The 22,971-nt window shown below is 48.2% G+C and overlaps 2 protein-coding genes across 2 annotated transcripts in view; one reads left to right on the top strand and one right to left on the bottom strand.

The window, feature by feature from the left end:
* The window catches only part of LOC116480035 (cytochrome P450 2G1), an 88,863-nt gene that overhangs the window by 61,725 nt on the left and 4,167 nt on the right, over positions 1–22,971 (bottom strand). The gene's annotated exons all lie outside the window — the stretch shown is intronic.
* LOC116480656 (large ribosomal subunit protein eL36-like) lies at positions 5,204–5,509 on the top strand. Its single transcript, XM_032753337.1, has one exon. The coding sequence runs from the start codon at positions 5,204–5,206 to the stop codon at positions 5,507–5,509; it is 306 nt and encodes a 101-aa protein (XP_032609228.1).

Here is a 22,971-nt window from a genome sequence, read left to right as displayed (position 1 = left end):
AAAGAAAGAAAGAAAGAAAGAAGAAAGAAAGAAAGAAAGAAAGAAAGAAAGAAAGAAAGAAAGAAAGAAAGAAAGAGGGAGAGAGAGAAAGAGAGAGAAAGAAAGAGAAAAAAAGAAAGGGAGAGAGAGAAAGAGAGAGAGAGAGAGGGAGGGAGGGAGGGAGGGAAGCTAAACAGAGCAACTGTGGGAGGGGAAGAAAATGAGCACTAAAGGGAGTTCTCCCCAAAGGTTTCCCAGAGTCTGCTTCTTCGAGGAATTCTATATAAGACTGAGGTCCCTAAATCTCCTAGATCCAGGCATAGTAGGCTGAATAACGCCACCCCACCCTAATGCTCAGAACCTGTGAACACATTCCCTGACATGGTAAATGAGGTTTTGCGGAAGTGATTAAGGATCTTGAGATGGAAGGGTCATTCTGGATTAGCCAGTGGACCCAAGGTAATCACAAGCATCCTTCTAACAGGAGAGCAGAAAGGTCACAGTCAGGCTGGGCATGGTGACTCATGCCTGTAATCCCAGCACTTTGGAAGGCCAAGGTGGGTAGATTACCTGAGGTCAGGAGTTCGAGACCAGCCTGCCCAACATGGTAAAACCCTGTCTCTACTAAAAATACAGAAATTAGCCTGTGTGGGGGCGTGTGCCTGTAGTCCCAGCTACTTGAATGGCTGAGGCACGAGGATCACTTGAACCTGGGAGGTGGAGGCTGCAGTGAGCCAAGATCGTGCCATTGCCTTCCAGCCTGGGTGACAGAGCAAGACTCCATCTCAAAAAAAAAAAAAAAAAAAAAAAAAGAAAGATCAGAGTCAGAGAAGATGTGACCACTGAAGCAGAGACTGGAGTGATGCAGCCACGAAGCCATGGCATGGAGGCAGCCTCCAGAGGCTAGGAGAAAAAAGTGACAGATTCTCCACTGAAACCTCCAGAAGGATCCAGCCCTGCTGACACTTGACTTTAGCCCATTAAGGTTTGTTTCAGACTTCTGACCTCCAGAACGGTAAGAGAATAAATCTGTGTTGATTTACGCCACTAAGTTTGTAGAAATTTGTTAATGGCAGCAATAGAAAAATAATAACACCATCAGCCGGGTGCAGCGGTTCACGCCTGTAATCCCAGCACTTTGGGAGGCCAAGGTGGGCAGATCATTTGAAGCCACGAGTTTGAGACCAGCCTGGCCAACATAGTGAAACCCTGTCTCTACTAAAAATACAAAAATCAGCCCAGTGTGGTGGTGCATGCCTGTAGTCCCGGCTACTCAGAAGGCTGAGACAAAGGATCCCCTGAACCCGGGAGGTGGAGGTTGCAGTGAGCTGATCCCAAAGTGCTGGGATTACAGGTGTGAGCCACCGCAGCCAGACCCCTGTTTTTTGTTTGTTTGTTTGTTTGTTTGTTTTTTTGAGACAGAGTCTTGCTTTTGTTGCCCAGGCTGGAGTGCAGTGGTGCGATCTCGGCTCACTACAACCTCTGCCTCCCGGGTTCAAGCGATTCTCCTGCCTTTTCATCTCGGCCTTCCAGAGCACTGTGATCACAGGCATGAGCCACTGTGCCTGGCCTATTTATTTATTTATTTATTTATTTATTTATTTATTTATTTTTAAGATGGAGTTTCACTCTTGTTGCCCAGGCTGGAGTGCAGTGGCGCCATCTCGGCTCACTGCAACTTCCACCTCCCGGGTTCAAGCAATTCTTCTGCCTCAGCCTCCCAAGTAGCTGGGATTACATGCAGGTGCCACCACGCCCGGCTAATTTTGTATTTTTAGTAGAGATGGGGTTTCACCTTGTTGATTAGGCTGGCCTCAAACTCCTGGAGTAAAGCGGTCCACCCACCTCAGCCTCCCCAAGTGCTGGGGTTACAGGCATGAGCCACCGCGCCCGGCCCTGGAGTAGCTTTTATGTGGCAACAAGAGTTAGAGATCCCTCTGGCCTAAACAGCTCAGACTCCCACAACAAACTATATATTGTCTTTCTCTTAGTCTTTGCCCAGGCTCTCCCTGCCCCCTCTGTGGCTGCAGTTAGGGTTCATTCTTGGTCCAGGGTTAAGATTCGTTCCAAGGCCTCGATCAGCAGTCGGTCTGTACCTTGGTCAGGACACAAACTGGTAACTTTTACTTTCCTGGAATGTCTACTGATCCTGTGACATTGTCCGGCCTCTGCTCATTCATGCGCTGGAAGAGAATGCAAACTGTTGGAGCCTCTGGTTTAGGTTTCCCCAAGGTCATCTCAGCCATACCCCTGTCTCCTAGAGAAATTTCTCAAGAGATTAAGGGACTCATTCAACTTGGCACATACCTTGGTTGCCTTAGGTATTTCTTTATCTTCAAAATAAATTGTGCCAAAGTCCTAGATATCAGAATGTCAACAGGGAGAGGTTCCCACCCATGCCTCCCGTTTCCCCTCGCACCTTGCACCTGTTGGGCCGATGACTTTGCGCGAGTCACTTCCTGACTCTGGCCCTAAAACTTCTTTTGTAAAACAAAGGGCATGGGTCAGAGGGTCTCTAATGGGGTCCCAAGATTAAAATTTCGCAGTTCTGAGTGTCTAGAATCTCCAGGCAGTGTGACACCGGCTCTGGATTCAGAGAGACCTGGGTTTGAGCCCAAAGCCTGGGAGTTACTGACTGGCTGGCCGTGGGAAAGTGACGGAACACTCCCAAGCCTCAGTTTCCTCACCTGTAAAATGGGAATTAAATAAGGCAATGCCTCTCAAATACTTGGCACAGCTCCTGGCATGGCATACAGTCCATGCCGTTACTGTTGAGTTTGTAATGATTATATATAATTAAGTCTGTGCTGAAAATACGTAGCTACGTAGGACCAAGTGTCCAGCAGAATGCACAGTCCTGGACACTCTAGGTTGTGGTAGTAACTACTGTAAAATAACTCCTTTATTATTGCAGGTCGGAATAGGCAAGAGAGTGTAACACAGAAAACATCAACTACTCTTCAGGGTGGTGACTGGTCCTTAGTCTAGGTATGTACACCTGGAAGGGTCCGTGAACATTTTCCATGGGATAGATGGATACAGAGATAAATTAAAGAAAATTGCCAGGCCGGGCGCGGTGGCTCAAGCCTGTAATCCCAGCACTTTGGGAGGCCGAGGCGGGCGGATCATGAGGTCAGGAGATCAAGACCATCCTGGCTAACACGGTGAAATCCCGTCTCTACTAAAAATACAAAAAATGAGCCAGGTGTGGTGGCGGGCACCTGTAGTCCCAGCTACTCGGGAGGCTGAGGCAGGAGAATGGCGTGAACCTGGGAGGCGGAGCTTGCAGTGAGCCGAGATCACGCCACTGCACTCCAGCCTGGGCGACAGAGCAAGACTCCGTCTCAAAAAAAAAAAAAGAAAATTGCCAGGCGCCGTGGCTCACATCTATAATCCCAGCACTTTGGGAGGTCGAGGCGGGTGGATCACGAGGTCAGGAGCTCAAGACCAGCCTGACCGAATTGGTGAAACCCTGTCTCTACTAAAAAATACAAAAATTAGCTGGGCTCGATGGCAGGAGAATCATTTGAACTCAGGTGACAGAGGTTGCAGTGAGCCAAGATGGCGCCACTGCACGCCAAGCCTGGGCGACAGAGTGAGACTCCATCTCAAAAAAAATAAATAAATAAAGGAAATTAATGCCCAAATCCTCACCTTTCAATTGAACAATTCCCTGAGGAGACCTGCCTGAAAATGCCCCAGTTGTGTAGGAATTATTTACTCATATCCTGTTTCACTTTCCACCCATCACCCACTTTTTCTTTTTCTTTCCTTTTTCCTTTTTCTTTTTTTTTTTTTTTTGAGACAGAGTCTCGCTCTATCACCCAGGATGGAGTACAGTGGCCCCATCTCAGCTCACTGCAACCTCTGCCTCCCAGGTTCAAGTGATTTTCCAGCCTTAGCCTCCCAAGTAGCTGGGATTACAGGCGTGCACAACCACTCCTGGCTAATATTTGTATTTTTAGTAGAGATGGGTTTTCACCATGTTGCCTAGGGTGGTCTCAAACTCCTGACCTCCAGTGATCTGCCCACCTCAGTCTCCCAAAGTGCTGGGATTACAGGCGTGAGCCACTGTGCCCAGACTTTCTCTTTATTTTCCTTTTTTTTTTTTTTTTTCCCCAAAAAGGGTCTTGCTCTGTTGCCCAGGCTGGAGTGCAGTGGCTCAATCTTGGCTCACTGAAGCCTCAACTTCCCAAGCTCAAGCAATCCTCCCACCTCAGCCTCTTGAGTAGCTGGAACCACAGGTATGTGCCACCACTCCTGGCTAATTTTTTTTTTTTTTTTTGTAAAGACAGTGTCTCACTATGTTGCCCAGGCTGGTCTTGAACTCCTGGGTCCAAGTGATTCTCCTGCCTCGGCCTTCCAAAATGCTGAGGATACTGGAGTGAGCCACCATGCCTGGCCCCACTTTTTACTTACTTTTTTGTTTGTTCGTTTGTTTGTTCCCACTTAAAAAAAGAAAAATCCTACCTCTCTTCCATTCTCAGTACATGCTCTCAGTGCTGAAAACCCTGGTGACCAAATAGAGACATCTAGAACATTAATAGTGGTGTTAGGAGGAATTCAATTGACTGGGTAATAAATCTGCCTGCAAGTCTTTGCTTTTCAATGTTTTGCTTTCAATACTTTGCAGTCAACAAAACTAGGAGAGGACGTAGAGCAATTGTCAGCTGAGGAGTCATTCAACTATATTTATGAAGATAGGTGACCATTGATCTTTGGCATATAGCTTAGAAGGAGTTAAAAGAATTAAGGGACATTGCTATACTGATATTCTTTGGATTCCCATCTATTTAATTATGTGAACACATTTTCTCCAAGCTTGCATCGCCAGGGGGGTAGACAATGAAGATTTTTGTTTTATTTTTTTGAGACAGAGTCTCGCTCTGTCGCCCAAGCTGGAGTGCAGTGGCGCGATCTCGGCTCACTGCAAGCTCCACCTCTCGGGTTCACGCCATTCTCCTGCCTCAGCCTCCCGAGTAGCTGAGACTACAGGCGCTGGCCACCACCACGCCCAGCTAAATTTTTTTGCATTTTTAGTAGAAACGGGGTTTCACCGTGTTAGCCAGGATGGCCTCAATCTCCTGACCTCGTGATCCGCCCGCCTCGGCCTCCCAAAGTGCTGGGATTACAGGCGTGAGCCACCAAGCCCGGCCGAAAATTTTTCAATAAAAATAAAGAATACCAGCGCTTCCGCCACGGATGCCACTGGAGAACAGCAGCCATGGCTCTGCGCGACCCTGTGGCCGTGGGCCCCAAGGTGACCAAGGACGTGAGCAAGCCCAGGCACAGCTGCCGCCCCGGACGTCTGACCAAACACACCAGGTTTGTGCGGGACATGATCCGGGAGGTGTGTAGCTTCGCCCCGTACAAGCGGCGTGCCATGGAGTTGCTGAAGGTCCCCAAGGACAAACGGTCCCTCAAGTTCATCAAGAAAAGGATGGGGACGCACATTCGCACCAAGAGGAAGCGGAAGGACCTGAGCAAGGTGCTGGCCACCATGACGAAAGCTGCTGCCGAGAAAGACTGAGCCCTCTCCCCTGCCCTCTGCCTGAAATAAAGAACAGCTTGACAGGAAGGAAAAAAAAACAGCAACAATTTTGTGTCAAAAGTTTGAAGATTAGTGAACACATTCCTTAGAAAAATAGGCCAGGTGCGGTGGCTCACTCCTGTAATCCCTGCACTTTAGAAGGCTGAGGTGGGCGGATCACCTAAGGTCAGGAGTTCCAGACCAACCTGGCCAACACGGCAAAACCCCATCTCTACTAAAAATACAAAAAATTAGCCGGGCATGTTGGCAGGCACCTGTAATCCCAGCTACTTGGAAGGCTGAGACAGGAGAATCGCTTGAACCCAGGAGGTTGAGGTTGCAGTGAGCCGAGATTGCACCACTGCACTGCAGCCTGGGCAACAGAGCGAGACTCCACCTCAAAAAAAAGAAAAAAAAAAAAAGAAAGAAAAATAAATACAACTTGCCAAAATGGACACAAGGAGAAACAATAAACATGAATAATGCTAAAATGATTAAAGAAATCAAGTCTATAATTAAATATCTTCCCTCCAATGTTTATGATAACTCACTAGTGAAATTTACCAAATATCTAAGGAAGAAATAATGCCAATCTCACATAAACTCTTTTATGGTACAGAAAAAGCACAGTTTTATAAGGCAGGCAGAAACTTGATTGCCAAAACCTGCCTAAGACAATATAAGAAATGAAAATTACAGGCCAGTCTGACTACCAAACTTGGATGTAAAAATCATACATAAAATATTAGCAGCCGGGCACGGTGGCTCACGCCTGTAATCCCAGCACTTAAGGAGGCCAAGGTGGGTGGATCACTTGGGGTCAGGAGTTCAAAACCAGCTTAACCAACATGGTGAAACCCCATCTCTACTAAAAATACAAGAATTAGCCAGGCGTGCTGGCAGGTGCCTGTAATGCAAGCTACCTGGGAGGCTAGGGCACGAGAATCGCTTGAACCCAGGAAGCAGAGGTTGCACTGAGCCGAATTCATGCCACTGCACTCCAGCCTGGGTGACAGAGCAAGACTCCGTCTCAATAAATAAATAAATAAAATACTAGCATCTGGTACAGATAGGAGTTTAAAATATAAATAAATATTAGCAGAGAGAATCTTACAAAATATAAAAATGTTAATAAATCATAGTTCAGTTGTCGTTATTCCAGGAAGAATAATTTAACATCGGAAAATTCCTCAGTGTTATTTACAGATTAAAGGAGAAAAGCTGTATGATGATCTCAATGGATCTAAAAAAGTATCTAACAAAATTCAACACCTATTCATGATTAAAAAGAAAAAATGGCTGGGCGCAGTGCTCACACACTTTGGGAGGCTGAGGCAGGCAGGTCACTTGAGGTCGGGAGTTTGAGACCAGCCTGGCCAATATGGTGAAACCCCATCTCTACTAAAAATACAAAAATTAGCGGGGCATGGTGACGTGCACCTGTAATCCCAGCTACTCGGGAGGCTGAGGCAGGAGAATCGCTTGAACCTGGGAGGTCAAGGTTGCATTGAGCCCAGATTGCACCACTACACTCCAGCCTTGGGTGACAGAGTGAGACACTGTCTCAAAAAAAAAAAAAAAAAAAAAAAAAATTCTAGCAAACTAAGAATAAAATGCCCTAATCTAATCAAGTTTCCTACAGCAAACCTTATACCTAATAGTGAAACACTGAAAATGTTCCATTTCAGAATGACAACAAGACAAGATGTCTACTCTCACTACTTTTATTGAACATGGTACTGGAAGACTCAACCAGGTCACTAAGGCAAATAATTAAATAAAGGAAGAAATAAATAGATGGCATAAGCCATAATGGCAAGGCAGAAACAAACCTGCCTCTATTTGCAGATGAGCTATTTTGTACATAGAAATTCAAAAACTGAGTGAGCGTAGAAAGATTGCTGGATATAAAATGGATACATTTGTATTTTTATTTTTTAAATTAATTTTTAATTTTTATTATTATTATTTTTTGAGACGGAGTCTTTGAGTATCACTCTGTCCCCCAGGCTGGAGTGCAGTGGGGATATCTTGGCTCACTACACCTTCCACCTCCACAGTTCAAGTGAGTCTCGTGCCTCAGCCTCCCGAGTAGCTGGAATTATAGACGTGCGCAACCACGCCCGGCTAATTTTTGTATTTTTTTTAGTAGAGATGGGGTTTTACCATGTTGGCTGGGCTGATCTTGAACTCGTGACCTCAATTGATCCTCCTGCCTCGGCCTCCAAAAGTGGTGGGATTACAGGCATGAGCTACCACACCTGGCCTGTATTTTTAGATGAAAGCAACAATTAGCACCTGAAATTTTAAAGTAGCACTTAAAACTATCAAACATTAAACCCTTCAAAATAAATCTAACAAAAGACATGCAAAAATACCACAGAGAGAAACAAGGAAATATTGAGACAAGTTAAAGAAGACTTAAATACCAGCCTGGTCAACATGGTGAAACAACATCTCTACTAAAAATACAAAAATTAGCTGGGCATGGTGGCGGAAGCCTGTAATCCCAGCTACTCAGGAGGCTGAGACAGGAGAATTGCTCGAACCCAGTAGGTAGAGGTTGCAGCGAGCCGAGATTACACCACTGCACTCCAGCCTGGGTGACAGAGCAAGATTCTATCTCAAAAAAAAAAAAAGAAGACTTAAATAAATGAAAAAATATTCCAGGCTCTTGAATTGATCAACTTAATATTTTAAATGTCAGTTTCCCCCAAATTGATCTATGGATTCAATATAAACCAAATCAAGATCCCATATTTTGTGGAATTTGATAAACTCATTCTGGCCAGGCGCAGTGGCTCATGCCTGTAATCCCGGCACTTTGGGAGGCCAAGGCTGGCGGATCACCTGAGGTCAAGAGTTTGAGACCAGCCTGGCCAAAATGGCTACACCCCATCTCTACTAAACATACAAAAATTAGCCGGGCCTGGTGGCGCACGCCTGTAATCCCAGCTACTGGGGAGGGTGAGGAAGGAGAATCGCTTGAACCTAGGAGGCAGAGGTTGCAGTGAGCCGAGATGGCGCCACTGCACTCCAGCCTGGGCGACAGAGCGAGACTTTGTCTCAAAAAAAAAAAAAAAAAAAAAAGCGGCTGGGCACGGTGGCTCAAGCCTGTAATCCCAGCACTTTGGGAGGCCGAGGCGGGCAAATCACGAGGTCAGGAGATCAAGACCATCCTGGCTAACACGGTGAAACCCCATCTCTACTAAAAATACAAAAAATTGGCCGGGCGTGGTGGCGGGCACCTGTAGTCCCAGCTACTCGGGAGGCTGAGGCAGGAGAATGGCGTGAACCCGGGAGGCGGAGCTTGCAGTGGGCCGAGATCACGCCACTGCCCTCCAGCCTGGGTGACAGAGCAAGACTCCCTCTCAAAAAAAAAAAAGAAAGAAATGATAAGCTCATTCTGTAATACACATGGAAAGGCAAAACATCAAGCAGAGCAAAGACATTCCTAAATAAGAACAAGACGGTAACCAGGCATGGTGGCTAACACCTGTAATCCCAACACTTTGGGAGGCCGAGACAGGAGGATCCCTTGAGCCCAGGAGTTGGAGGCTGCAGTGAGCTGTGATCATGTGACTGCACTCCAGCCTGGGAGACAGAATGAGACCCTGTCTCTAAAAACAAAACAAAACAAAAAACAAATAAACAAAGGCCGGGCACAGTGGCTCACACCTGTAATCCCAGCACTTTGGGAGGCCGAGGCGGGTGGATCACCTGAAGTCAGGAATTCCAGACCAGCCTGGCCAACATGGTGAAACCCCATCTCTACTAAAGATACAAAAATTAGCTGGGCATGGTGGCAGGCTCCTGCAATCCCAGCTACTTGGGAGGCTGAGGCAGGAGAATCACTTGAATCCAGGAGGCAAAGGTTGCAGTGAGCCGAGATCACGCCACTGCACTTCAGCCTGGGCGGCAGAGTAAGACTCCATCTCAAAAAACAAACAAACAAACAAAAAAAAACTAAATAAGAGGACTTACTCTACCTGATAACAAACTTACTAGGGAACTATGGTAATTAGGACAGTGTAGAATTACCCAAACATGAACAGAGACCAAAGGAAGAGATTAGTCAGCCCAAAATAAGAACCCACTTCTGGTTGACGCCAAAGATGCTATTACAGAACCATTGGGAAAGGGCGGTCTTTTCCATAATGAGATTGAGATAATCAAATACCTTTATGGAGAAAAAGGAAACTCGACACCTACCTGACATCACATCAAATATTAATTCCAGATGGATCATATATCTCAATGTGAAAAGCTAAACAATAAAAGCTTTAACAGATAATCTGGAAGTGTATCTTTATGTCCCCAAGAAAGAAAACGTGTTCTTAAAAATGACACAAAAAAGCACAAACAATACTGGAAAGATTGATAAATTGGACTACATTCAAATGTAGTTCATCAAAAGACACTAGGAAGGGCCAGGTACAGTGGCTCATGCCTGTAATCACAAAACTTTGAGAGGTTAAGGAGGGCGGATCCCTGAGATTGGGAGTTCGAGACCAGCCTGACCAACATGGAGAAACCCCGTCTCTACTAAAAACACAAAATTAACTGGGCATGGTGGCACATGCCTGTAATCCTAGCTACTCAGAGGCTGAAGCAGGAGAATCGCTTGAACCTGGGAGCCAGAGGTTGCAGTGAGCCAAGATCGTGCCATTGCACTCCAGCCTGGGCAACAAGAGCAAAACTCCGACTCAAAAAAAAAAAAAAAGACACCAAGAAAAGAGTAAAATAGGGCTGGGCACGGTGGCCCATGACTTTGATCCCAGCACTTTGGGAGGCCAAGGCGGGCAGATCACTTGAGTCCAGGAGTTCCAGACCAGCCTGGTCAACATGGTGAAACCCCGTCTCTACAAAAAATACAAAAATTAGCCCAGTGTGGTGGCATGCGCCTGTAGTCCCAGCTACTTGGGAGGCTAAAGTGAGAGGATCACTGGAGCTTGGGAGGTTGAGGTTGCAGGGAGCTGAGATCGTGCCACTGCACTCCAGCCTGGGCAAGAGAGTGAGACCTTGTCTCAAAAAAAAAAAAGAAAGAAAATTATAGGTGAAGGTAGAAGTATCTCCAGTGATCTTCAAGACTGGCACAAAATTCTAAAAAGATACATTTGAATATAAAAATAAATGTTAATCAGACATCGTTTTTAAATGTTAACCAGACACCGTGTTATACAATACAAATTCTGGTGGGGAGTTGGCTGACAGACCCTCCTCCAGCTTCCTGGCGGTGTTCCACCTCCTGGGTCCCCATCCTCAGTCTCCCTTACTCTCCCTTCTCCCTCACCCCACCTCCACATGCTAGAAACCAGGTCCTCTTCTCACCCTCTCTCCCAGGTGAGCCTGGTCATTCACAGAGCTGCAGAATCTGCCGTCTGTCTGCCAAGGACTCCCAACTCTGTGTCCACAGTGAGGATCTGTGCTAAACCACACTGGCCTTGCTGGGCCTCCAGCGCCGTACACTCTCTCTTATGGCTTGCAACAGGTGTTTCCCCACCTGGAATGTTTGCTCTCCTCTCTCCTCCAAAGTCCTGCCCCTCCCTGAGGTGAGAAATGAGTTCCCCCACCTCCCCCACAGCCCCAGCACTCTGTGCTGAAATCATCATCAAAAACTCTGGTCTCGGCCGGGTGCGGTGGCTCACGCTTGTAATCCCAGCACTTTGGGAGGCCGAGGTGGGTGGATCACGAGGTCAGGAGATCGAGACCATGGTGAAACCCCGTCTCTACTAAAAACACAAAAAATTAGCCAGGCGTGGTGGCAGGCGCCTGTAGTCCCAGCTACTCGGAGAGGCTGAGGCAGGAGAATGGCGTGAACCCGGGAGGCGGAGCTTGCAGTGAGCCGAGATCGTGCCACTGCACTCCAGCCTGGGTGACAGAGCGAGACTCTGTCTCAAAAAAAAAAAAAAAAAAAAAAGACTCTGGTCTCCTCCAATCCCTCCTGCTACCCTCTCAGCCACCCAACATGCTATTCCCCCACAGGAACACTCTTCCCCATGATCTTTCTCTAGTCATTCTTCAGATCCATGTATCCCCTCCTCCAGGAAGCCCTCCCTGATACTCACCACTCTCCGGCCAGGGCAGGCACTTACTCTTGGCTAGCAGAGGCCCCTTGGCCTCCCCTATCCCAGCCCTGACCACTCTGGGCAGTCAAGGTCTGGTGACTAACCTGCCTCCTCAACTGGACTGTGGGCCCCATGAGGGTAGGGCTGTCTTTGTCTCTATTGCATCCCCAGCATCATCCAGTCAGGCCTGGACCCAGGCCTGGCATCAACTCTGCATAAAGGAGCGGAGTTCAGGATTTCCCTGGGGCCTCAGTGCCTGGCGCTGGTGGAGGGGCTTTCTGCATGCCACACTCTGGATCTTCTCCAGCTACTCCTTATTCTGGAAGCTGCAGCATGTTGAAATAAAAACTGGAACTAAATGGAGATGGAATGGACTTCAGATTTGGAGACATGAGTATGTAAAGAAGAACGTGACTTCTCCAAAGTAACGCATAGAGACCGGGTGCAGTGGCTCATGCCTGTAATCCCAGCACTTTGGGAGGCCAAAGCAGGCAGATCATTTGAGGTCAGGAGTTCGAGACCAGCCTGGCCAAAATGGTGAAACGCCGTCTCTACTATAAATACAAAAATTAACTGGGCGTAGTGGCATGTGCCTGTAATCCCAGCTATTCCGGAGGCTGAGGCTAAAGAATCACTTGAACCCAGGAAGCAGAGGTTGCATTGAGCCAAAATCGCACCACTGCACTTCAGCCTGGGTGACAGAGCGAGACTCCATCTCAAAAAAAAAAAAAAAAAAAAAAGTAACGCACTAACCTCCTGACCCACCCAGAGTGGGTCTTACCTTCTAGAAAGATAGAAGAGAATAGAACCAGGCCAGGCTGACTCTGGCAGCTTTAGAACAATAGTAATGGCAGGAGTGGCCAGTGATGGACAGCTAGGGGTGGGACTGAAATAGACAGCAACCAAGGAGTAGTGGGTTGAAGGGAGAAAGGGAATTATTTTTCTGTAGTCTTTGAAATTTTATTTTTCTCTTTCCTTTTTTGGAGACAAGGTCTTGCTCTGTTGCCCAGGCTGGAGGGCCATAACGCGATCATAGCTCACTGCAGCCTCGAACTTGAGTGATCCTCCCGCCTCAGCCTCCCAAGTAGGTGGAACTTCAGGCGTCTGCCACCACGCCCAGCTAATTTTTAAATTTTTTGTAGGGATGGGGGCCTTGCTATGTTGCCCAAGCTGGTCTCCAACTCCTGAGCTCCAGCGACCTTCCCACCTTGGCCTCCCAAAGGCCTGAGCCACTGTACCCAGCTGAAATTTGTAATCGACCCATAATCATCTATTACTTATGTAACTGAATTCCTATGAAAAGCATAATAAAGTGGAGATCATAAAGGTGCCGACTTCGAGCTGTTGTAAGATTTCAGTGCCACACCTAGCACAGAAAAAGCATGGAGAGCAGGAGGGCAGTGAACTCCAGCTGGCACACATTGGCTACGTGCAAGTATTTGCCTAAACGCTGAGCAGGTATTCATCATATGATCCCCATAAACATCTGAGGGCTGCGCTCACTCACACGTCATCCCCGACCTGCTGATGAGAAGTTCAGTCATAGGCCCAAGGTCACATATGCCGAGCCAGCATAAAAGTGGAACCCAGGGAGGAGAGGAGGAGGAGGAGGAGGAGGAAAAGGATTACTGTCCATCTCTCTCTGGTTCTTTGCACACCCCTCACCTCCAGTGTTTTCAGTATGTCTCTGGACCATCCTCCTTCTCTCCCCCTGCCCCATTCTCCAAAAGCCCAATGGGGTGACTTGTAGGCTGGGGGCACTCCCTGGTGTGTGTGTGCCGGGTGCAGAAAGTCAGGGTAGTACAGGGTGGAGGCAGGTGAGAGTGTGGGGGTGGTTTGGGTCCCACCGAGATATGGAAAGGTAGGCATCAGAGTAGAGTGCACTCATTCATTTCTTCATCATCACAGCCCAGAGGGACCACTCTGTTCTGGGAGTGTTGAGGGGTAGGAGTGGAGCAAAACAATGCCCCCAGACCAAGAGAGCAGTGGGAGAAGGAGAGAAGGAGCATCCCAGAGCCATAGATACTTAGGAGCTGTGTGACTCTGGGCAGGTGACATAGGGTCCTTGAGCCTCAGTTTCCTCATCTGAAGATGGGGATGATATGTTAGTATCTCCCTCAGAGTATTAATGGAGGCTAGGTACAGTTATAAGCTTCATTTACAGATGAGGAAAACTGAGGTTGGACAACTTGGCCAAAGCCACATAAAGGACGCAGTGGGGTGCTCCCTCAGCACGACTCTCCGGCTAAGAAATCCGGCTACAGAGGAGGATGGACTCCAGGAGAAAGAACAGGCCGCCATTCCCACGGTTCGGCATGGACATCGGTGGAACGCTGGTTAAATTGGTCTGTTTTGAGGCCAGGAGCGGCGGCTCACGCCTGTAATCCCAGCACTTTGGGAGTCCGAGGCAAACGGATCACCTGAGGTCAGGAGTTCGAGACAAGCTTGACCAACATGATGAAACCCGGTCTCTACTAAAAATACAAAAGTTAGCTGGGTGTGGTGGTGCGCGCCTGTAATCCCAGCTACTCAGGAGGCTGAGGCGGGAGAATTGCTTGAACCCGGGAGGTGGAGGTTGCAGTGCGCTAAGATCGTACCACTGCACTCCAGCCTGGGCGGCAGAGCAAGACTCTGTCTCAAAAAAAAAAAAAAAAAAGGAAGGAAAAGAAAGAGGCAGTGGTGTTAGCAGGGCAATGAGTTGAATTCCAGTAACTCCGGTTCCCCTGTGTTTCCAACCCCCAGACCTCAAGCTTGGGCCTCCACGCTCCTCTCCATCCCATCCCCAAAACATGTTCCTGCCAAACTGTTAAGCTCCAGTTCTGGCCTATCCCACCACTTACCCACCACCCCTCTTCTACTCCCCCTGTCTCCACTAACCTGCCAATCCACATATTTTCAACAGCCAAGATCGCTCTCAACCTGTGAGCAAGAAGCCAGTTGTTGAGACAGGTACATTTTCATCCCGTTTAATGATTGTGTCTTCCTCATCTCATGGCAGTGTGAGGCACGGGCACACAGGCCTAGGGAAGGCAGACAAGCCCTGTCCCTGCACTCGCCCCACTTTGGGCTAGGAGAGGAAATCAGCTCATACAAATAATCTCAGATGCCCGCTGTTTCAAGATCCTCTGGCTGCAGAGGGGAGGGTGGAGGGGAGCCGAACCTGGAGGCCTGGGGCTCTCAGAGGAGAATGGGTGGGGCCTAGATGGGAGGGGAAAGAGCCAGAATAGACTGTGTGGAGGGCAGAAGCCGGCAGATCAAAGCCAAATGCTGGAGGCAGAAGAAAACAGAACCCCATGACTCAGGCGTTTGAAATGAGGAAATTCTCAACCCAGAGATAGATGCAGAACTGATTCTAAGAGAAAAGATTAGAAACAACCTAGAGATCTGACTGATCAGATGGGAAATTAAATGGATGGAGAGGTTGTGCCAAAGCCTTCTCTGAAACACCTCCCAGGCGTTAACATTAGCGATCCAGAGCCAGCTGTATGGATATGAATGAATCTTAAAAGCTGAAGACCAAAAGCCAGTTGCAAAAGAAGGGATGTGGGCTGTGTGCTGTCCCGGGCATAAAGTTGTTTTTGTTTTTTGTTTTTTTTTTTTTTTTTTTTTTTTTTTGAGACAGAGTCTTGCTCTCTCGCCCAGGCTGGAGTGCAATGGTGTGAACTCGGCTCACTGCAACCTCTACCTCCCAGGTTCAAGCGATTCTCTTGCCTCAGCCTCCCAAGTAGGTGGAATTACAGCTGCCTGCCACCACACCCAGCTAATTTTTTGTACTTTTAGTAGCGATGGGGTTTCACCATATTGGACAGGCTGGTCTTGAACTTCTGACCCCAAGTGATCCACCCACCTGGGCCTCCCAATGTGCTGAGATTACAGGTGTTAGCCACCGCTCTCAGAGTGCATAAAGTTTTTAAGCCTGCAAAAGAATGTTTTCCCAGGCCAGGCATGGTGGCTGACACCTGTAATCCTAGCACTTTGGGAGGCCGAAGCAGGCAGATCACTTGAGGTCATGGAGTTCGAGACCAGCCTGGCCAACATGGTGAAACCCTATCTCTACTAAAAATACAAAAATTAGCCGGGCATGGTGGTGTGTGCCTGTAGTCCCAGCTACTGGGAAGGCTGAGGCAGGAGAATCACTTGAACCCCGAAGGCAGAGGTTGCAGTGAGCTGAGATCATGCCACTGCACTCCAGCCTGGGCGACAGGACAAGACTCCATCTCAAAAAAAAAAGAAAAAGGAATAATTATTTTTGGCCGGGTGCAGTGGCTCACGCCTGTAATCCCAGCACTTTGGGAGGCCGAGGTGGGCGGAACACCTGAGGTCAGGAGTTTGAGACCAACCTGGCCAACATGGTGAAACCCTGTCCCTACTAAAAATACTAAAAATATAAAATTGCTTGAACCTGGGAGGCAGAGGTTGCAGTGAACTGAGACCACTCCACTGCACTCCAGCCTGGGTGACAGAGCGAGACTCTGTCTCAAAAAACAGTAATTACTATTATTATTATTTTTTTTTTTTGAGACGGAGTCTCGCTTTGTTGCCCAGGCTGGAGTGCAGTGGCGCGATCTCGGCTCACTGCAAGCTCCGCCTCCCGGGTTCACGCCATTCTCCTGCCTCAGCCTCTCCGAGTAGCTGGGACTACAAGCGCCCGCCACCACGCCTGGCTAATTTTTTTGTATTTTTAGTAGAGACGGGGTTTCACTGTGGTCTCGATCTCCTGACCTCGTGATCCGCCCGCCTCGGCCTCTCAAAGTGCTGGGATTACAAGCGTGAGCCATCACGCCCGGCCAATTATTATTATTTTAAAAATATATTTTGGAGGCTGGGCACAGTGGCTCACGCCTGTAATCCCAACATTTTGCGGGGCCAAGGCGGGAAGATGGCTTGAGCCCAGAAGTTCAAGACAACCCTGGGCAATATAGTGAGACCTCATCTCTACAAAACATTTAGAAGTTGGCCAAGCATGGTGGCGTGCACCTGTAGTCCCAGCTACCTACAAGGCTGAGATGGGAGGGTCACAGGACCCGGGAAGGTGGAGGTTGTAGTGAGCCCACCATAACACTGGACTCCAGCCTGGGCAACAGTTCAAAATCCTGTCTCAAAAACATATACTTGCCGGGCGCGGTGGCTCACGCTTGTAATCCCAGCACTTTGGGAGGCCGAGGCGGGCGGATCACGAGGTCAGGAGATCGAGACCATGGTGAAACCCCGTCTCTACTAAAAATACAAAAAAAAAATTAGCCGGGCGTAGTGGCGGGCGCCTGTAGTCCCAGCTACTCGGAGAGGCTGAGGCAGGAGAATGCCGTGAACCCAGGAGGCGGAGCTTGCAGTGAGCCGAGAGCGCGCCACTGCACTCCAGCCTGGGCGACAGAGCGAGACTCCGTCTCAAAAAAAAACAAAAAAAAAAAAAAACAAAAAAAACATATACTTGGTCGGGCACGGTGGCTCACGCCTGTAATCCCAGCACTTTGGGAGGCCGAGGCGGGCAGATCACGAGGTCAGGAGATCGAGACCATCCTGGCTAACACGGCGAAACCACGTCTCTACTAAAAATACAAAAAATTTAGCCAGGTGTGGTGGCGGGCGCCTGTAGTCCCAGCTACTCAGGAGGCTGAGGCAGGAGAATGGTGTGAACCCGGGAGGCAGAGCTTGCAGTGAGCCGAGATGGTGCCACTGCACTCCAGCCTGGGCGACAGAGCGAGACTCCGTCTCAAAAAAAACAAAAAAAAAACAAAAAAAAAAACCCATATACTTTTGAAATACCTTTTTTTTTTTTTTTAATAAGGGGACTGGCGGTGGGTGGAACCAGGTGATAGTTGGACACAGAGGGAGATGAAGGAAAGGAAGCAAAAGCTGTCCCCCAGGAGACCTGAAATTTTATTTTTCTCAACTTATGGTTGCCTTCCTGATATGAATTTGTGGGAGCAGTGCCTTATTTTTTTCTTCTCCCACCCTCACCCAGCTACAAAGAGTAGTACTTAGAAAAGAACTTTTAGGCCACATGCAGTGGCTCATGCCTGTAATCCCAGCACTTTGGGAGGCCAAGGTGGGTGGATCACTTGAGGCCAGCAGTTCGAGACTAGCCTGGCCAACATGGTGAAACCCCAATTCTATTAACAATACAAAAAATTAGATGGGCATGGTGGCAGGCGTCTGTAATCGCAGCTACTCAGGAAGCTGAGGCAGGAGAATTGCTTGAACCTGGGAGGCAGAGGTTGCAGTGAGCTGAGATCATGCCACTGCACTCTGGGCGACAGAGGGAGACTCCGTTAAAAAAAAAAAAAAAGAAGTCAAGGCAAAATTAATATAAGTAGAGAGTTTATTTATTTGGGCCAAGCTTGAGGGTTGCAACTCAGAAGTATAGATTCAAATTGCCCTGAATATTCACTCTGATTTAGCAGTACTTGCAAGTTGGATTTATTTTATTTTATTTTATTTTATTTTATTTTATTTTGTTTTATTTAATTTTTTTGGTCTGAGACAGGGTCTCACTCTGTCACCCAGCCTGGAGTGTAGCAACAAGATCATAGCTCACCACAGCCTTGAACTCCTGGTATTAAATGATCCTCTCGCCTCAGCCTACAAGTGGATTTTTTTTCTTTTTTGAGACGGAGTCTCACTCTCTTGCCCAGGCTGGAGTGCAATGGTGTGATCTCAGCTGATGCACCTCTGCCTCCCAGGTCAATCCTCCTGCCTCAATCCTCCTGCCTCAGCCTCCCAAGTAGCTGGGATTGCAGATGTGCACCACTATCCCTGGCTAGTTTTTGAATTTTTTTATTTTAACTTTTTTTTTAAGTTTTTCTTAAGGTTTTTGTATTTTTAGTAGAGGCGTGGTTTCACCATGTCCACCAGGCTGGTCTCGAACTTCTGACCTCAGGTGATCTGCCCACCATGGCCTCCTACAGTCCTGGGATTACAGGCATGAGCCACTGTGCCCAGCGAACAAGTGGATTTTTAAAGGCAAAAAAAGGAGGGGACAGGGAGTGGGACTGATACAAGTGGATCGATCGCTTGAGCCCAAGAGTTTAAGACCAGACTGGGCAACATAGCGAAACCTCATCTCTACAAAAAAAAGTACAAAAATTAGGCAGGCATGGTGGCGCCTGCCTGTGGTTCCACCTACTCGGGAGGCTGAGGTGGGAGGATCACCTGGGCCTGGGAGGTCGAGGCTGCAGTGAGCCATGAACCTGCCACTGCACTCAAGTCTGGGCTATAGGGTGAGACCCCATCTCAAAAAAACTCAACAACCCCCCCTGCCAAAAAAAAAAAAAAAAAAAATGCTTGTCAGGAATTCTTATTGGTTTACAAAAATAACGTAACTCTCAGGAGTTTGAGACCAGCCTGGCCAATAAGGTGTGCGCCACCATGCCCAGCTAATTTTTGTGGGTTTCGTGGAGACGGGTTTTCTCCAGGTTGGCCAGGCAGGTCTCAAACTCCTGACCTCAGGTGATCCGCCCACCTCGGCCTCCCAAAGTCCTGGGATTACAGGCATGAGCCACTGCACCCCCACTTGACTTCTTTCTTTTAGGTCCACAGTACATAGAACAATGTCGGGAAAAGAAAGGATGGGGTGAGGTGATGGGGTGAGGATGTAGGATAATGGGACAGGATGAGCAGTGGGATGAGGGGATGGAATGAAGGACTGGATAAGGAATAGGTGGAGGTAAATGAGAGCATGGGGGAGGCAGTGGAGGAAGGGCTGATGGGGGGGTGCACGAGTGGGTAGATGACAGGATAAATAGGGAAGGGAGGAGGGATAGGATGACGAGACAGCTGTAGAAACCCAGAGCAGAGAACATTGCTGCTTTGGGGTCTATGATGTAATCAATTCAACTCACTGACACTATTCCCAGACAGAGATGATGCTCACAGAATCTGGGGAAGTCTAAGGCCTGGAAGCAGGACTCATCTTGGACTTCCCGTTCTATCCAGTTCCGGTGCTGAGTGGGGCAGCTCTGAAGAAGAGAAAGGAGAGAGACTAAGATAAGCAAGGCTCAGAGGAGAAAATCAGAGTGGGCAGGCAGAGTGAGCCTGATAAAGCGGACCACAGAGCAGACAGGCTGTGGCTTAGCCTCGGACAGCAGGTGGGGTTCCAGAGCCAAATGCTTGGAGGAGCCTTAGCAAACCAAATCCCCCGGCAATTTCTCAAGCCCATCCATCACTCAGTTTACCAGAACCCTGGGGTTGGCAGCTTCCAGAATGGTTAGGAAAATCCACAGTAGTGGCCAGGCGCGGTGGCTCATGCCTGTAATCCCAGCACTGAGGGAGGCCGAGGTGGGCGGATCACGAGGTCAGGAGATCAAAACCATCCTGGCTAACACGGTGAAACCCCGTGTCTACTAAAAATACAAAAAAATTAGCCGGGCATGGTGGCATGCGTCTGTAATCCCAGCTACTCTGGAGGCTGAGGCAGGAGAATCACTTGAACCCGGGAGGCGGAGATTGCAGTGAGCCGAGATCGCGCCATTGCACTCCAGCCTGGGCGGCAGAGTGAGACTCCATCTCAAAAAAAAAAAAAAGAAAGAAAGAAAAAGAAAATCCACAGTAGGAGGCCAGACACAAAAAGGGTCACTCCAGCACTGCCCAGCCCAGATCAGAGGGTTTCTGATGGGAAGTAGCTGGGGTCAGGGCAGGGCGTGGTGGAAAAAGTCAGGCTGTTTGCAACTGAACTATACATATGGGCATCTCCTGGTCCAGGGTGGGGATTTGGCATTGCAGAAAGGCCAGAATCCACCTGGAATGACTCAGTTACTGTGAAATCTATCTTAGGAACCTAAGAATGTTTGCTCTCTAGACTTGAGAATTTTGGAAACTTGATTGCTTTCTGGATGAATTTTAGAGATTTACAAATTGTATTGAAATTGTTTATTCAACAAGATGTTTATTGAGCATCCACAGTGTGTTAGGCACTGGGGATACGGCAACACACAAAACAGACAGAGAATCGGCCCTTATGGAGAGAACATTTCAGTGGGAGAAGGGAGAATAAAAAAGCAAATCAAGGTCGGGCGGGCGCAGTGGCTCCCGCCAGTAATCCCAGCACTTTGGGAGGCCGAGGCAGGTGGATCGCTTGAGCCCTGGGCAACATAGCTAAACCCTGTTTCTACAAAAAATTAGCCAGGCATGGAGCGCGTACCTGTAGTCCCAGCTACTCAGGAGGTCAAGGCAGGAGGATCGCTGACATCTGTGAGGCAGAGGCTTCAGTGAGCAGAGATCACACTACTGCACTCCAGTTTAGGCAACAGAGCAAAACTGTCTTTAAAAAAAAACCAAAGTAAGCTGGGCCGGGCCAGGCACAGTGGCTCATGCCTGTAATACCAGAACTTTGGGAGGCCAAGGTGGGTGGATCACTTGAGTGAAGTCAGAAGTTCAAGACCAGCCTGGCCAACATGGTGAAACCCTGTCTCTATTAAAAATACAAAAATTAGCTGGGCGTGGTGGCACATGCCTGTAGTCCCAGCTACTCGGGAAGCTGAGGCAGGAGAATCACTTGAATCCAGGAGTCAGAGGTTGCAGTGAACAGAGATCACACCACTGCACTCCAGCCTGGGCAACAAGAGTGAGACTCCGTCTCAAAAAAGAAAGTGAATCAATATATAAAATATAAAAAGACAAAAAATAACACATGTTGGCAACGATGTGGAGGAAAGGAAACTTATACGCTGTTGGTGAGAATGTAAATTAGTCCAGCCACTATGAGAAACAGTATGGAAATTTCTCAAAAAACTATCATATGGGCTGGGCGCAGTGGCTCACGCCTGTAATCCCAGCACTTTGGGAGGCTGAGGTGGGTGGATCACAAGGTCAGGAGATCGAGACTATCCTGGCTAACACCATGAAACCCCATCTCTACTAAAAATATTTTTTAAAAAATTAGGCGGGGTGCGGTGGCTCACGCTTGTAATCCCAGCACTTTGGGAGGCCGAGGCGGGCGGATCACGAGGTCAGGAGATCGAGACCACGGTGAAACTCCGTCTCTACTAAAAACACACACAAAAAAAATTAGCCGGGCGTGGTGGCGGGCGCCTGTAGTCCCAGCTACTCGGAGAGGCTGAGGCAGGAGAATGGCGTGAACCCGGGAGGCGGAGCTTGCAGTGAGCCGAGATCGCGCCACTGCACTCCAGCCTGGGCGACAGAGCGAGACTCCATCTCAAAAAAAAAAAGAAAATGTTTTATGGCTAAGCACAGTGGCTTACGCCTGTAATCCTAGCACTTTGGGAGGCTGAGGTGGGCAGATTGCCTGAGCTCAGGAGTTCGAGACCAGCCGGGGCAACGTGGCAAAAATGCATCTCTACTAAAAATATGAAAAATTAGCCAGGCGTGGTGGCGTGTACCTACCTGTAGTCCCAGCTACTCAGGAGGCTGAGGCAGGAGAATCACTTGAATCCAGGAGGCAGAGTCTGCAGTGAGGTGAGATTGAGCCACTGCACTCCAGCCTGGGTGACAGAGCAAGATTCCATCTCAAAAAAAAAAAAAAAAAGGAAAAAAGAAAATGTTTTATATATTTAATGAATAATTTAAAACATATTATAGGCTGGGCACAGTGACTCAAATCTATAATCCCAGCACTTTGGGAGGTTGAGGTGGGTGGATTGCTTAAGCCCAGGAGTTTAAGACCAGCCTAGACAACATGATGAGACCCTGCCTCTAAAGAAAAGTTTAGTATAAGCTAGGCACTATTAAGTGTTTAAAATGTTAACTCATTTAATATGTATACCATACTCTATTTAATCAATTAAAGCAGGGGCTGGGATGGGGAAGGGAGTTAAGCTAATTCAGCTCGTGTGGTCTGAGAGGGTCTCTTCTGGAAGGGGGCTGGTCTTTGAGAAGGGAACAGAATGAGCCAACCTCAATTTCCAGGACAAGTACTTCAGACAGAGGACAAGTGCAAAGGCCCTGAGGCTGGCTAGACATTGGAGAAACAAAAAGAAGTGATGTATTATAAGCAGAGAATACAGTGGGCCAAGATGATGTCAAATTCAGCAACCAGTGGACAGATGCTGAAGGGCCTTGTAGGCCACCGCGAGGGGCTCAAATTTTATTACCAGGATAGTGGAAAGTCTTGTTCTGGAATCTTTATTATTTTATTTTATTGAGAGACAGGGTCTCACTGTGTTATCCAGGTTGGGGTGCGGTGGTGCCATCACAGCTCACTGCAGCCTCAACCTCCTGGGCTCAAATGATCCTCTCACCTCAGCCTCCTGAGTAGCTGGGACTACAGGCATGTGCGACCATGCCTGAATAATTTTTTTCTTTGGAGAGATGGGGTCTCCCTATATTTCCCGCTATATTGAACTCCTGGGCTCAAGCGATCCTGCCTTTTTTGAGATAGAGTCTTGCCCTGTTGCCCAGGCTGGAGTGTATGATCTCAGCTCACTGCAACCTCTGCCTCCC

This window comes from Hylobates moloch, unplaced genomic scaffold (genome assembly GCF_009828535.3).
Source record: "Hylobates moloch isolate HMO894 unplaced genomic scaffold, HMol_V3 SCAFFOLD_13, whole genome shotgun sequence".
Taxonomy (NCBI): domain Eukaryota; kingdom Metazoa; phylum Chordata; class Mammalia; order Primates; family Hylobatidae; genus Hylobates; species Hylobates moloch.
This window is presented reverse-complemented; position numbering and strand designations above follow the sequence as displayed.